The sequence below is a fragment of the Aspergillus luchuensis genome, chromosome 6, assembly GCF_016861625.1.
Source record: "Aspergillus luchuensis IFO 4308 DNA, chromosome 6, nearly complete sequence".
NCBI lineage: Eukaryota > Fungi > Ascomycota > Eurotiomycetes > Eurotiales > Aspergillaceae > Aspergillus > Aspergillus luchuensis.
The window spans coordinates 2765293-2778995 of NC_054854.1; the positions used below are offsets into that span (position 1 = coordinate 2765293).

General features: G+C 50.1%; 5 protein-coding genes across 5 annotated transcripts; 2 read left to right on the forward strand and 3 right to left on the reverse strand.

Annotated features, from left to right (window-relative positions):
• Positions 1-1816: 1816 nt before the first annotated feature.
• AKAW2_60924S (2EXR domain-containing protein) lies at positions 1817-2653 on the forward strand (the record flags this gene model as incomplete). The annotated part of the gene is made up of 1 exon (XM_041693104.1): positions 1817-2653. One exon carries the CDS (start codon positions 1817-1819, stop codon positions 2651-2653), a length of 837 nt encoding a protein of 278 aa, XP_041546422.1.
• Positions 2654-2856: 203 nt separating this feature from the next.
• AKAW2_60925A (sodium:solute symporter family protein) lies at positions 2857-5047 on the reverse strand (the record flags this gene model as incomplete). The annotated part of the gene is made up of 3 exons (XM_041693105.1): positions 2857-2964; positions 3034-4088; positions 4147-5047. The coding sequence occupies 3 exons, from the start codon at positions 5045-5047 to the stop codon at positions 2857-2859; spliced, it is 2064 nt and encodes a 687-aa protein (XP_041546423.1).
• A 598-nt stretch (positions 5048-5645) lies between these two features.
• On the reverse strand, positions 5646-9952 carry AKAW2_60926A (uncharacterized protein; the record flags this gene model as incomplete). The annotated part of the gene is made up of 8 exons (XM_041693106.1): positions 5646-6463; positions 6530-6731; positions 6799-7077; positions 7131-7237; positions 7291-8393; positions 8447-9608; positions 9661-9846; positions 9910-9952. 8 exons carry the CDS (start codon positions 9950-9952, stop codon positions 5646-5648), a joined length of 3900 nt encoding a protein of 1299 aa, XP_041546424.1.
• A 291-nt stretch (positions 9953-10243) lies between these two features.
• Positions 10244-10612, reverse strand: AKAW2_60927A (uncharacterized protein; the record flags this gene model as incomplete). Its single annotated transcript, XM_041693107.1, has 1 exon — positions 10244-10612. The coding sequence occupies one exon, from the start codon at positions 10610-10612 to the stop codon at positions 10244-10246; it is 369 nt and encodes a 122-aa protein (XP_041546425.1).
• Positions 10613-11779: 1167 nt separating this feature from the next.
• AKAW2_60928S (Zn(II)2Cys6 transcription factor domain-containing protein) lies at positions 11780-13398 on the forward strand (the record flags this gene model as incomplete). The annotated part of the gene is made up of 4 exons (XM_041693108.1): positions 11780-11839; positions 11885-12400; positions 12449-12589; positions 12637-13398. 4 exons carry the CDS (start codon positions 11780-11782, stop codon positions 13396-13398), a joined length of 1479 nt encoding a protein of 492 aa, XP_041546426.1.
• Between the last annotated feature and the right edge of the window lie 305 nt (positions 13399-13703).

A 13703-nucleotide genomic window follows, 5' to 3' on the forward strand; every position in this document is an offset into this window, starting at 1 on the left:
CCCTAACTAAAGTCGCACGTTATTTCTCCCGGTCGGGTCTATGCAAGATGATGTGGCATGGTCTTAGTGGCTTGTTGCAGGGATTACTAACACCAGCGCTTTGGACAAGACAGTCTTTTTGCCTCACAAGCTCGGTCCGACAGCACTTTGTCGTCCAACATTGTATCCAAGACACTCTTAATATGCGGCTGAATGCAGTGAAAAACTGTACATCACGCAATGAAGAGCAGATAGCCAAATAGGGGACTGAAGAAAATTGTAAAACCATGCAATAGGAGGTTACGATCGCTGGCGGCGTCAGCACAACCTTATTGACCTCTAAAGATCATTTTATTTTTACATCAAATATACACGATGCCCTACTGTAATTTCAACTTGTTAAAAGCGAGAATGACAAACGCAATCTATGGCAGATGTCGAATCTCAGTAATGACTCCTACATTATAGTCTCTGAAGTCCAGCAGGGAGGTCTGAAATACTTAATTTCCTTGGGAATAATACTGGAATTTATATCTATAGTCGTTCGTGGAGTGAAAGTTGAAACTGGCCAATGCTAGGCGTACTGTCATCTTGCCCTTTAGGATCTACTTGGATACTGGGATCCTTTGCGTAGTTTCTTTTGCAAAATAACTCTATGGTTTAAGTTTCTTGCCTTATGGGAGAACTAGTCCCTAATCTTAACTTAATTAGAGATGATGGATAGACAGCTTTCACAACTCATTCATTATCAATCTGTATGATATCAATAATGGGAAGTATGTTGAGGAAAATTTCATGACAGTAGTTTACTATTTTCCTCTACCTTTATTCTAAGTACTATAGTACAAAGGCATTTCCATCTACCTCCTTATATAATAGTCTAGGAGCTGGTGCGCAATAGCGTCGGTAGTCACGTGATACAGCACAGTGAGATTAAATATTGAGTTCTCTGTAGTATATTGACCATGAATTGGTATTGCTATGAGCACACTTTATTGTATTCAGAATAAAACCACTGGAAACTGCCAAAGGACGGAGTGTCTCGATAGCTATGAAGTTTGTGTAGAATCATGGTCATATGATAACACGTGGTTCGAGTAAGTTGCAGAGTTTTGGCAAGGTTGAATGCAAACAAGTTCAGAAATCATACTAAAATTGCAAGGCCCTCCGCCTATTTATCGACAACTTCTGAGACAGCTCAAAGGGTCCCTCGCTCAGCTTAGTAAATTTTTCCGGTTCTAGTATTTGGCGACCGCTGGCGACTACCGGAAACCATTGGCGGCTACTAGCGACCATTGACTACTACTGGCGACCATTGACGATCACCAGCCACTTTGGTAACCTATAAGAGATGTGTATAACAGATCTTTTCCCATAATAAATTCTAATAAGCCCCTAAATATAGTTTCAGGAAAATGGTCTTCGGGTCAGAAGCTCTTCGATTATTAACTGTGCGGATTCCGTTGGCTGGAGTACGGCTGAGAGGATGGGAAGCCCTGTGCTCCACACTGTGATCGGATCTACTAAAAACATCGTCAGGAAGGTTAAATATAGGCCACGTGCAGATGTCGATTAAGCAAAGAAGATGATCCCACACTGGACTGGTATTATTCAAAATATGACCTATCAGGTCATTCTTTGACCGTGCAGGGGCTCTGCTCATCCCTGTCCACGGAAAAGCTTGCCCGGTGGTGAGAACTAATAAATCCAACACAATCAACATCTTCGATATGGTCACATCCTCATCCAGGACAGGCATACCCATTTCGCCTCCATTTGCGTTCAACCACCCTCTTCCTCCTCCATTAAATTCACCTCCCATCACCACCTCATCACCATGCTTAGTCCAGAATCTCCAACTACATCCGCCAAGTTCCCCAAATTCAGCCTTCTCCCCCCGGAACTTCGCCTTTCCATCTGGCAACACTCCCTCCCCACCCCCATCCACCAAGGCCTATACATCTACCAAAGGGGGTGTTGGGAGACCCACGGCGTATCTAAGGATGAATTTCACCTCAGCTTCAATCTTTCAAGTCTCACCACCATGAAAGTAGACGTGCCTCCCTTCCTAGTCAATCACGAGGCGCATTCCGTAGCGCAAAACTGGCTGCGTCAGCAAGCAGGGACCCTCCTCTTCCACTGGACCCCTGATGGCTTCCACTTCACCCGGCCCTTTCAGCCGGCTTCAGACGCCCTATACGTGCCGGACTCTCGGTATCTAGAATTTCTTTCTGAAGGCTCAAATCTGGCCTTCGCCCCTGAATATGAAGGCATGAATTATAAGACCAGCCCGCCTGCGCTCCTCCGCCTCGCCTTTCCCCGGTCTCTATTGGAGCGTGAGAAGAAGGTCATCACGTCGGTGTTCGATATGTTAGAGTATCAAAATTTTGAGGAGGTTTTGGTGGTTGAAGATGTCTCGGAGGATGATGAGGGGCGTCTAAGTGTGCTACCCCGGGTGCAGAGGCCTTTGGGGTGGTCGGTGGTTCCTGGGTCGGAGACGCTAGTGTGGCTTAACTTTGCGAGGGCATATCGCCGGGAGGGATATAGCAAGGACAATGATGCAGTTGCGTTCGCGCGGTTGGTAGAGCGGGCGAGTGTGGGCATTGGTGCGTGGGTTGAGTGGGATTACGACAGACTCCTCAAGGTCAGGCGGGTACGCGCAATTCGGGATTGAGGGGTTAAAGCTCTCTGCTTGATGTCTGGAGTGAAAGATTATTTACTTTGGTTCGGATAACGATATCTTCGTGTTATTATATACTGATGCCTCGTAAATGAGGAATAACGAATTATAAAGTTCAGGAAGAGCCTGTAGAACAGGCTCTTTCTCACCTCCGTTCTGAGAGGCTGACAATTACATCAACAATCTTCGTTTAATCTTCATACTTGCTGTCCAGTTCGCAATCTCTCCTTCCTACGTCCCAATATGGCCCTGATATCACCCCATATCCCCTTTGAAATATCCCGCAAAGCACCTGCACTTTCAACCTGCACGATGTCTGTCAGTAAACATGACCTTCCTGCATCGCACTTGATGATATCAAAGACATAACTTACCACCGGATATATCACACAAATGAGCACACTCGCCCAAACCCAAATAAAGGAGACAACAACCCACCCTGTGAAAAACTCCCTGTTATACACATACCGCGTCCCAAACAGAGTGAAAGGAACAAGGATCACGGCAATGGCAATGAAGATGACATTCGCTGTCCAGGCAAATCGCTCCGCTTTCTTAACGAGAGCAGGATCCATGGGCTCAATGGTCTCAGTTTCGAGGTACTCGATTATATCGTTCTTCGGTTGCGTGGTCGGCTCACTGGGTGTTGCAGTCATTGTGACTATTTCGGTATCATTGTTCTTCTTGGCTGATGTCTCTGTCGAGGTCTTCTCTGGTTCGACAGGGACCCCTGTAATACTGTTCGTTGCCGACGTGTCGTGGCCACGTTTCCCCGGAAATAGTAAACTCAAAATTACAGCGGAAATAGTCCCCACTCCGAACGAGGCCAAGTTTCCAGCAACGGCATTCGTGGCATCGCCCGTCGTCGCAACACTGATCCCGCCTGATCTCTTCCATGAAGTGATGAACCAGACAATGATACCTAAGCCAAATCCGATCCAAGGGGCTGCGATAGCGGCAGCAGTGGACATGCGGTCCCAGAGCAGAATGAGTCCAACGGGAATAGCTGCTCCGCCGACAATCACTTCCAGTACTGTAAGGAGCCAGGTGAGACTGACGCCTGCGGCATTGAGAATGCAGCAGAATGCGGCCAGGACAATGGCGTAGATGACAATGCCCCAGTGGCTGACACGCACGAGTGTCGCAGAGTCGGTGTTCGGGCGGATGTAGGTTTTGTACACGTCGAAGGTTAGTAGGGATGACACGGCGATGAGCTCGGCAGATGTGGAACTAGTCACGGCCATGAACAGGAGGATGAGCATGAGTACTGCGCCGCCTTTTCCGAGAAGGGTGATTGCGGTTGCTGGGGCGGAGAGACCGGCGTCGACTTGCGATGCTGATAGAGGATTGGGGTATGTCGGGAACGCTGGGTTGCTGGTCAGGGCTGCGCACCCGAGACCCATCGCTGTTGCAAAGCCGAACGGAATGCCTAGGTTGATTAGTACCTAGTGAAAAGACATGGGCTTTGGGAAGGCCCTGTCACTCACCATACCAGGCAACGCCTCCTAGCATATATGCCTTCACAGATGACTCCGGTCGCGACGCGATAGCTCGCTGCCAGTAAGCTTGATCAAGCCAGACAGTACTGAACCCAGAAACAAATATATCCACCGCAAAGATCAAGCCACCCACGGACCGAAATGCAAGATATGATCCATCAGTATTGCGATCGATTGGCATATCTCGCGATGCCTCCTGCAGCAAATCATACAATTTCCCCGGGCTTCCAATGAGATCACTAGTAGCCGACACCGAGAACCCAAACACCAAGATAGCGATAAATAGGATAACGGTATGGGTATAATCCGCGATGAATGTTGCGCGCAATCCACCGACAATAACATACGCCGCGACAACAGCAGGAATGAGGAAATTGGCAGCATACACATTCATCCCCGTGATTGCCGCCACCACCTGCGCGCCACCTAGCACCAAACAGGCGCTAACAAGCATATTCGTAGCCAAACCATTGTACAAGTAGGTGAGATGGGCGATCTTGCCGTGCCGGGAGAGGACGATCTCTGGCATGGTGTGTGCGCCCGGTGCATTTGCTTTGATCTTGACGGCGATCAAGGCGAAGAGGAGGATCTGCAGCGTGCCGATGGCGCCGTACCACATGGGTCCGCAGACGCCATAGGAATATGCGAAAGTCGAACTGGTTAGAAGTGTAGCCGACCATGTCCAGGAGGAGACAATGCCAGCAGAGATCAAGCCCGGCTTGACAGATCGTGACGCGGTGTTGAATTCTTCGGCACGATGTGTAGAGAATTGGGTATAGCGATTTTGAAGCCAGGAAATACCAAGCATGAATAGGGCGAAGATGCCACCGATGCCGATGACAATTCCATATCCGGCACCTGGTGGTAGGACTCGAAGCTCGTGAGACATGGTGGGTTTTCACACAGTGGTGTGAATGGGATTGATACGACATGATGCATGCACTGTCTGCTGCTAGAGATATAAACCCCGCTGGAGAACGATAGGCTTATCATGGTTTAATGTGATAGCTGACGCCGAGCACGGCCGGCACTGCTCGAGAACGGGATATGGGTGATAACAAGGGCTTTCCTTGCATGTTCTCGCCAATCAAGATGGTGAATGCTTCTTATCGCGGATCATCCCAGCAGTTGGAGAAGCCGCCGTTGGAGTAACCAGCAAGGGTCTGATCCGGCGGCGATCTTTTATCAGCATGATAAACTTGACATCATTATATAGCTTTCAATCCTATAGATTTGATTCTAGACTAAGCCACACAGAGCCCCCAGCAGGGCTTATCGGTCGGTTGGACGCCTGGACGCTGTTGAGCCTTGATAGGTCCCTGCAGGGTTCAAGGACCGTCCAGGCTCACTAGAAGGGACTGATGCTTCAGTTCAAAAGAACAAGTGACTTAATAAACACGTTGTTCAAGGGGGGCAAATCCTTTCATTGCCGACATCTGCATCAATATCACTCATAGTATGTAGTATACTTGAATTCGGGAATCCCACTACACTTGCTCAGCCAGACTTCTAGCCATCTCTACCGATCCGTTGGCGATAGGAACAAATCCCCTATTTACCTTGGCCTGATCTTTTTCAATCTTGCCCTCACCACCGCCCTTGCTTCCATACCCACCCCCTCCAGGCGTCTCAATAACCAAACGATCTCCCGCCTTCATCTCAACCGAATTCTTTCCCCCAATCGACATAATCTCCCCGTCTTCCCCTTTAACCCACATATTTCTGCCACAGCGACCATCTTCTCCCCCGTCCATTCCATATGGCTTCACTACCCGCCTCTCAGACAAGATAGATGCCATCATTGGAATCCGAAACTCGACATCCCTCACTACCCCATCACCGCCTCTATACCTTCCTTCTCCACCACTACCACCCCTGAAACAAAACCTCCTGAGAAGAACCGGATACCGTCGTTCCAATGACTCCGGATCTGTAATTCTCGTGTTCGTCATGTTCGTATGTACGCCATTCGTGCCGGACCAGGTCGGACCCGCTCCACTACCTCCTGCGATCGTCTCATAGTATCCGAAATCGTCCGTGCCGAATGAGAAATTGTTCATGCAGCCTTGGCTGGCGGCACAGACGCGGAGGGTCTTGAATATTACGTCGACGATTCGTTGCGAGGTGAGGACGTTACCGGCACAGACAGCAGCGGTGGGAGCTGGATTGAGAAGACTGGGTTTGGGGACGTGGACGGTCACAGGGGCGAGGCAGCCGTGGTTCAGCGGGATGTCGGAGTCGACGATACACCGGAGGGCGAAAATAATGGATGAGTATGTTATGGCTATAGGGGCATTCCAGTTGCCTTGGGATTCCCGCGGTGGTTAACCAGAGTTCAACCCATGTGAGTAGTGGTGAAAGATCGGCTTACCGTAGACTTGGGGCCCAGTGCCTGTGAAGTCGAATACCGCTGAACCATCAGCCTCATTGAGTGTAATTTTGAGGCAGATAGGTGTTCCATCGTCCATATAGTCAACCTCTTTCAGCTCTGTTTGATGGAACTCGCGCGCTAGGCGTTTGAAGAGATTGCGGATGGCGAGTTCGGCAGAGGATTGGATGGCTTTCATATATACCTAGCAGACATGCTTGTGAGTTGTCTGGCCTGGTGGGTGAGGATTCAATTTCGCATGGTTAACTCACCTGAACAACTTCCATAGAATATTCCTCAATAAGCTGATGGATCAGCCGGATACCACAGTGGTTGGCGGCCACTTGGGCTTTCAAGTCTGTCACATTATCTTGGTACCTCCGGGTACCACTGGAGCCAGGATACTGTGCTGGCTTGTCGCAAAGCAGCCGAGCAAGACCGACTTCGTCAAGAACTCCGTCTCGGATTAATAGAAATGATTTAAACAAAGCTCCTTCTTGGGCAAGTTCCTTCGAGGATGGGGGCATAGAGCCGGGTAGGATACCGCCAATCTGGATGTGTCAGCCAAGCAACGTGCTGGGAGTTGGGGTCAAGGGGTATATACATCGGCATGATGGCCTCGTGAAGCTGTCCAAAAGATGATATCCTTTTCTTGTGCATCGAATACGGGAGTAATAACAGTGAGGTCTGGGAGGTGGGTACCCCCATATTCTGAAAGGCTGATTAGCACGGTGAGTGGATGGTAAAATCTTCCTCGTACGAACCAGGGGCATTAGACAACAAAACATCTCCCGCCTTCAACCTCCCCTTCCATTCTTCAATCTGACCCCTTACCGCAAAGGCCATGCTACCAATCATCGCAGGCACATGAGGGGCGTTTGCGACCAGAGACCCATCCGGACTGAACACAGCGCAACTGAAATCAAGCCGTTCCTTGATGTTCGCGCTCACACTCACCTGTTGCAGTACACGACCCATCTGCTCCGCGACGCTCATGAAACGGTGGCGGAATACAGAAAGTTGGACAGGGTCGATAGTATCAGTGGTAACGTTGCGTCCTTTCTCGGAAACTTTCACGTCAAGGATCAGCTTGTCCTGCGCGGATGTTGCCGAAGAGCCTGGGCCCACGAGTATCGTTTGCGTTTCATCGACCACAAGTGCCGGACCGGTGACCTTCTGTCCGAGAGGGATGGACTTGAGGATGTATACTGGTGTGTCCGTCCATCCAAGCTGATCGAAATAAACCTTATTGGTAGCCTCAGCAGCAGGGCACTTATCTGCGGGTACGGAAGGCTTCCCTGGGACCGAAGCTGAAACATCAGGAGAAGGGGCAGCGAAAGAGCCTCGACCGATGGCCCGAACTCGAATGCTATCAACAAATACATTCCGATCTGTAGGCGTGAAGCCGAATTGCTGATGATGTGCTTTGACAAAACTCTGCAACATATCATGGGTCTGGTCTACTGCAATCATAATGGTAGTCTCGCTTCCGTCATAGCGCATGTTGAGGAACCGGTCCACGTCCACATTCAGTATCCCGTCATTGCCTAAGAGATCCTTGGTAGCTTGAGCGAGTTCCTCCAAGTCCGCTAAAATTGACGGGAGGTTCGATGAATCGTATGCCTTTGCGCAGGGCCTCTGACCTTCCTGCACCACATCTGCCAGGCCAATACCATACGCAGAAAGAATCGAGGAGTGCTTGTGGATCAAGACCTTCTGAATGCCAAGAAGCTCGGCAATTGCACAGGCGTGTTGACCTCCCGCTCCACCAAAGGATGCTAAGTGATGCTTCGTTGTGTCGTAACCGCGAGCCTCTGTCAGACTCCGAATGGGGCCACACATGGCGGAATTCGCAACGTCGAGGAAGCTGCACGCATGTTAGCCTCGATTGTATCTCATATATTCCGGTGAGAAGCTTACCCCTGCGCCACCTGCGCCCAGCTCATTGACTTACCTGTATCTTGGTTAATCGTTACTGTCAAAGCTTCGAACTTGGCAATAACAACATCGCGATCCAAGGGCTCATCCTCATTTGGACCGAATACAGAGGGAAAATACTCCGGGATCAACCTTCCTAGAGCCAAATTGGCATCTGTAATGGTTAATGAGCCCCCTTTGCGATAGCACGTAGGACCCGGATCCGAAGAGGCACTTTCCGGTCCAACAGACATCAACCCGTCGCGCCAGAACAGGATGCTCCCTCCACCAGCAGCGATCGTGTTTATATTAAGCTGTGGAGTCTGCATCGAGATTCCCGCCGTAGTGGTCTCAAATATATGATCCAATGTCCCATCATAGCGACTAACGTCTGTGCTTGTTCCTCCCATATCGAAGCCAATCAGTGGGGCTTCACTGACTTCGTCGTAGCAGGTACGAGCATACCCTACCACTCCACCAGCCGGGCCAGAAAGAATCGAATGCAGTCCCGAGAGTCTGTGAGCAGGGACCAGCCCACCATCGGATTGCATGAACTCCAATTTGGTATCTGACTTGGCAATATCTGGGAAACTGGTCAAAAACTGCTTCAGATATCGTTCGATTGTCGGTGTAAGGTATCCGTCAATGACAGCAGAGTTGCCTCGAGGCACAATCTTAGTTCGTCGCGATACAGCATGCGACAGCGACACATTCTCAAACCCGATCTGTTGCGCCAGGTTCCGGATCTGGAGCTCGTGATCGGGAAACGTGTAGGCGTGCATCAGACATACAGCGATGGATCTGTACCCGTCCGCGTATATCTTCCTCAAGTATTCCTCCACTGACTCGAGATTCAACAACTTTATTATCTGGACGGTTTCTCCAGATGTACCCGTGAGCTCTCGTAGTACGAGCGGCGAAGAGAGGTCCATGCTTCGCAGGTCTGTGTCGGTGCAGTTACGCAGGGTCACGCGCTCTTCCACCTCAAAAACCTCGGAATATAGTGTTTCAGGCCTTCGAATTGAGAGATCGAACATGAAGGGTCGCGATTGATTGCCGATTTCCAGCAAGTCTTTGAAGCCCTCCGTGATGAGAAGGGCTGTGCGCTCGCCTTTCCTCTCTAGCAGTGCATTTGTCGCAACGGTTGTTCCCATGCGTATTGACTCTGAACATAAGGTTAGCCTGGAGAAAGGCTCGTAACTCAGGATGTCTCCCACCAATATCCTTTGTATCTAACCCTGTTCCTCGCGGAATGCTCGTTCCATAGTAAATTTCCAACACCCGGCGGATGGCTTCCGTCGGGGCATCATCGTAATTCTTGGGGTCTACAGATAGAATCTTCACCACGATATCGTCTTGACCGGGGACTTTGCAAATGCAGTCGGTGAACGTTCCTCCACGATCTGTACGGTCGGTCAGTAGCTTTATTTAGCATGCATTATCGGTTTGGATGTGGCGCGACAGACCTATAGAGATCCGCAGCTTCGGTCGTGGTTCTACGCTTGGCATTATGAGTGATGAACACAAATATGGTCATTGAATGTGGATAGAACCACCATTGTGGCATCATCCAACTCATATGTCAAGCCCACAGATCGTGAGACGGCCTCATCGGCCGAGAGTGGAGGTGAAGGTGGAGAAAGTCACCGGCCCGTTATCTCCAACATTTCCCCTCCCACCCCTCATCTTCGGCAGGCCACTTGCAGATCTTGCAGCTTATCAGGGAAGTGAGCGGGGAGAACTGCCTTGTCTGTAGTAGGGCTTCCTGTCAGTATCGCGTACCCCGCATCTTATCGCGGTTTATCGGATGCTCGCTCCGATAGTATCTGATAAGTCTTTTGAGCACATGAATTGCTGCTCGTTCAGTACATTGGAATAGTCAGTTCTCAGTCCAGTTTGCCTACCTATGTTATTCAGGGTGTGGGCACATAGTACATGACGGAAACGAACATGATGCAATTTCCACATATGAACCTGAACAGGCCGTGTTGTTCGATAAAGCAAGAGGGTCTCAAAGACTGATCCGTCGTTCATCAACATCTCAGTCTGCACAATAACCTCAATAGTGGCGATAGGATCGCTAATTCTCAATTTGTCAAGGCAAATTCTGAAGTCACTGCTTTTGATCCGCCCATAACGTCCGGCTTTGAGGGGGAGATACGTCCCCATATCTTCCTCGCTTTGTGTGCACGATGTCCCAGTCCTTGGCAGGCGCGGGTATGACTGTCCATTTCTTGTTTAATGCGGTCCACTGCCCGTCCAGTCGGCCCAATACAAGGTCCGACCTGGTGAACCAAAGCTTAGGTGTCCGGGATCTGAACTCGATTCGACGTTAGGATGCTTTCAGTGAGCGGGCGGACCGCTTCCGTGCTGACTTTGTGACACTTTACATTCCAAACCACTCGGCCAATATCTTCCAAATAATTAGTGCCCGTCAACGATATCATACCGAATAAAGAGAACAAGGATTCCACTTCCTTTATAGACAAGCGATCTAATATGTAGCAAACGTTGAAGCTTAAACTAGGCGGTCGTTGTGTAATTGGATGCCGGCACTGGGCCCTTATTTCCCGCAAAAGCATCATACAATTCACCCACCGAGCGCTGAAGAGCGGTAGTCCGATAGGGCAGCCAAAAAAAGATTTGAAAGGCAAGGATCCAAAACATACAACAGAAGGGATTCGCTGGTGGTCACCCACCCAACTACTAACCTCCCGGCGTGTGGCTTAAGTACGGCTGAGCGGACGGGAAGCCCTGTTTTCCACACCCTGTGGTCGTATGTACTCTTTTATTTTCCGAGGTAATTTATATGGACAGAAAATAATGTTGACGGTCATGATTCAACGCCCTATGGGCATTGATTGTTGGTGCGGGAGGTGCAGTTGGCCGATCTGCAGTGCACGATCGATATCATGACAAGCCGCTTCTCTACTCCACTCCTCAGCAAGCGGATATTTACAGGGACCCCCTTGCCTATGAGACACTAACCCGGAGCTCCCCGCGGGGCCCGTCCGCGACCACATTCAAGTACTAAAAGGGTCCGCAAGGCTGAATTGCGTGGTAGCAAGGCAATCAAGTCACGCCGTCAAATATATTCCATCAACCAATTGGTAATGCAGCGATCCATTCACTTGCACAGAACTGAACCAGTCGGTCTTCACCTCTAATCACCGCATGTGACATGTCGCATGAATTGAGGCTGAGGGTAGCACGTGAAACATGGCCAACCAATGAACAACCAGAGCATCGGAGGTTTCAATCGTTCATCCTCTCCTTGCATCGATCCAACTGTTCGTCCTCCCCAGCCATAGGTACATCAGACATTGCACCCTAGAGATGGGTGGCATACCCTTCACATCACGCGCCTGTGCAGCCTGTAAGAAGCGCAAGATCAAGGTCAGTGCTTCAATCGAACTGTTAATCGATGGCTAAACCTGGCAGTGTGATCTGGAGAAGCCCGAATGCTCCAATTGTGTTAAAAGAGGAGGGACGTCTTGCCCCGGTTACCAGGATCGGGACTTCATCCACCACAGCTTTGAACCCCGTGGTGCGCGCGATGCGGAGATCAAGCTACCCGAAGCCCGGCGGGTTGGAGAGCTCCAGCTCCTGGCATTGTCGGCTTGCTTCAATATGAACCCCGAGGCTCGCACCCAGTTGTTTGCGACCTACATGCACACATTCTTCGCCTCCAACCCGTCCCCCACTGGCAGGGTCGATAGCTGGTACTCGTTGATGGCGCGCTTCCCAACCTTGGCCGGCAAATCAGACCTGTTGGATCGCTCCGTCATTAGCTTGGCCTCCGTGTTTTTGGGTAAGAAGACCAGGGATGGTCGGTTGGCACATTATGGCCTGGAAATCTACAATAGTGCTCTTCATGCGATGCTACAGATCTTGCAGGTTAATCGTCCGCCAACAGCTACTACTCTCTACTCTGCCATTGTCTTCCAAGCTTACGAGGTAGGTCCAATCCGGGCCAAGAGGTCCAGTTGTTCTGACAAGCCACAGACTATGGAGAATAGTGAGACGGTATTACGTAACTGTCTTGCCCACATACAGGGAGCTACAGCGATGTTAAAGCAACACGACTTTACCCGGTGTGATCAAACCCTCATCGACGCGATCCTATGGAGACACAAGTGGGCGGCGGTCAGTTTTTGTCGCCCGTGGTGATGGACTTACTAACACCCTTATAGGCAATGTTCACCCTTAACACTCCATACAGTATGCATGTGGACGTTGAATGTCTTGATCTCGGCCGAAAAGACAGCCCTGTCGATGAGCTATTCGAAGTGATTGCCGAAGGCATAGCTCTACGCAGAGATCTGTGTAAACTTATAGGACAATCGCATCACAATCGCGAACACGCATGCCACACACTACTGCAGCGGTGCTTCAACCTTGAGGCGCGTCTGCGGGTAGACTGGCTGCATATGTCCGCTCACAGGCTGGACGGCAAACCTACCCCCTGTAGCAGGCAAAGCCTGGGACAGGAGCCCAGCATGCTTCCCCTGGATCCAGGCCTCGCACCATACAACTTTGAAAGCCTCGAAGCAGCCAAAATCTACCTCCTGTTCTGGGTAGCTTCACTGGTCATCCGCCGCGTAATCTATCAAACCGAGACTCACCTGTTGCGAGACCCTGACCCGAGCCGCATGGTGTTCTATGCCAGAGAAATTTGCCGCTCCGTAGCATATTGCATGCAGCCTGAAAATCGGATGTTGGCCGTGCGATCCGTACTTCTGGGACTTTCACAGGCGTCCAAATGTTATATTGACTGCGGGGATAAGGCTGGGTTCGAGTGGTGCCAGGCGGTCTACCCGTTCATTGACGCCAGTGGCTTTGGTATCGCCAGACTTATTAGTCAGATGGAGTGGAAGTTTTGGAATGCGGCTCAGAGTCAGCCAAGGGGGTCTCCTTTGTTGTTGCCTGAGGCGGTACATGCTAGTTCAATATGAGCGCACGCAGGAGATAGTAACCTAACACGAGTCCCGTGCCCCCGCTAAAGATCTAAGCATTACTATACTAATTAAACCAACGCATCCTGATTAGTGTAGCATGTCACTCTATTGTTTGCTATGTTTTCACCGATGGTGCAGGGATTACCGATTTTTATGATTACTTGCTTGAGATTTCATAGCCATATTCTCAATCCTATGTAACACAAGCTTCAGTTCTGCTAGCATCGCTTGCCCTCTGGCATTGAAACGCCCTCTCCAATTCAGAATTGCTGGTATTGATATAAAGTGGACCATGTAAATGC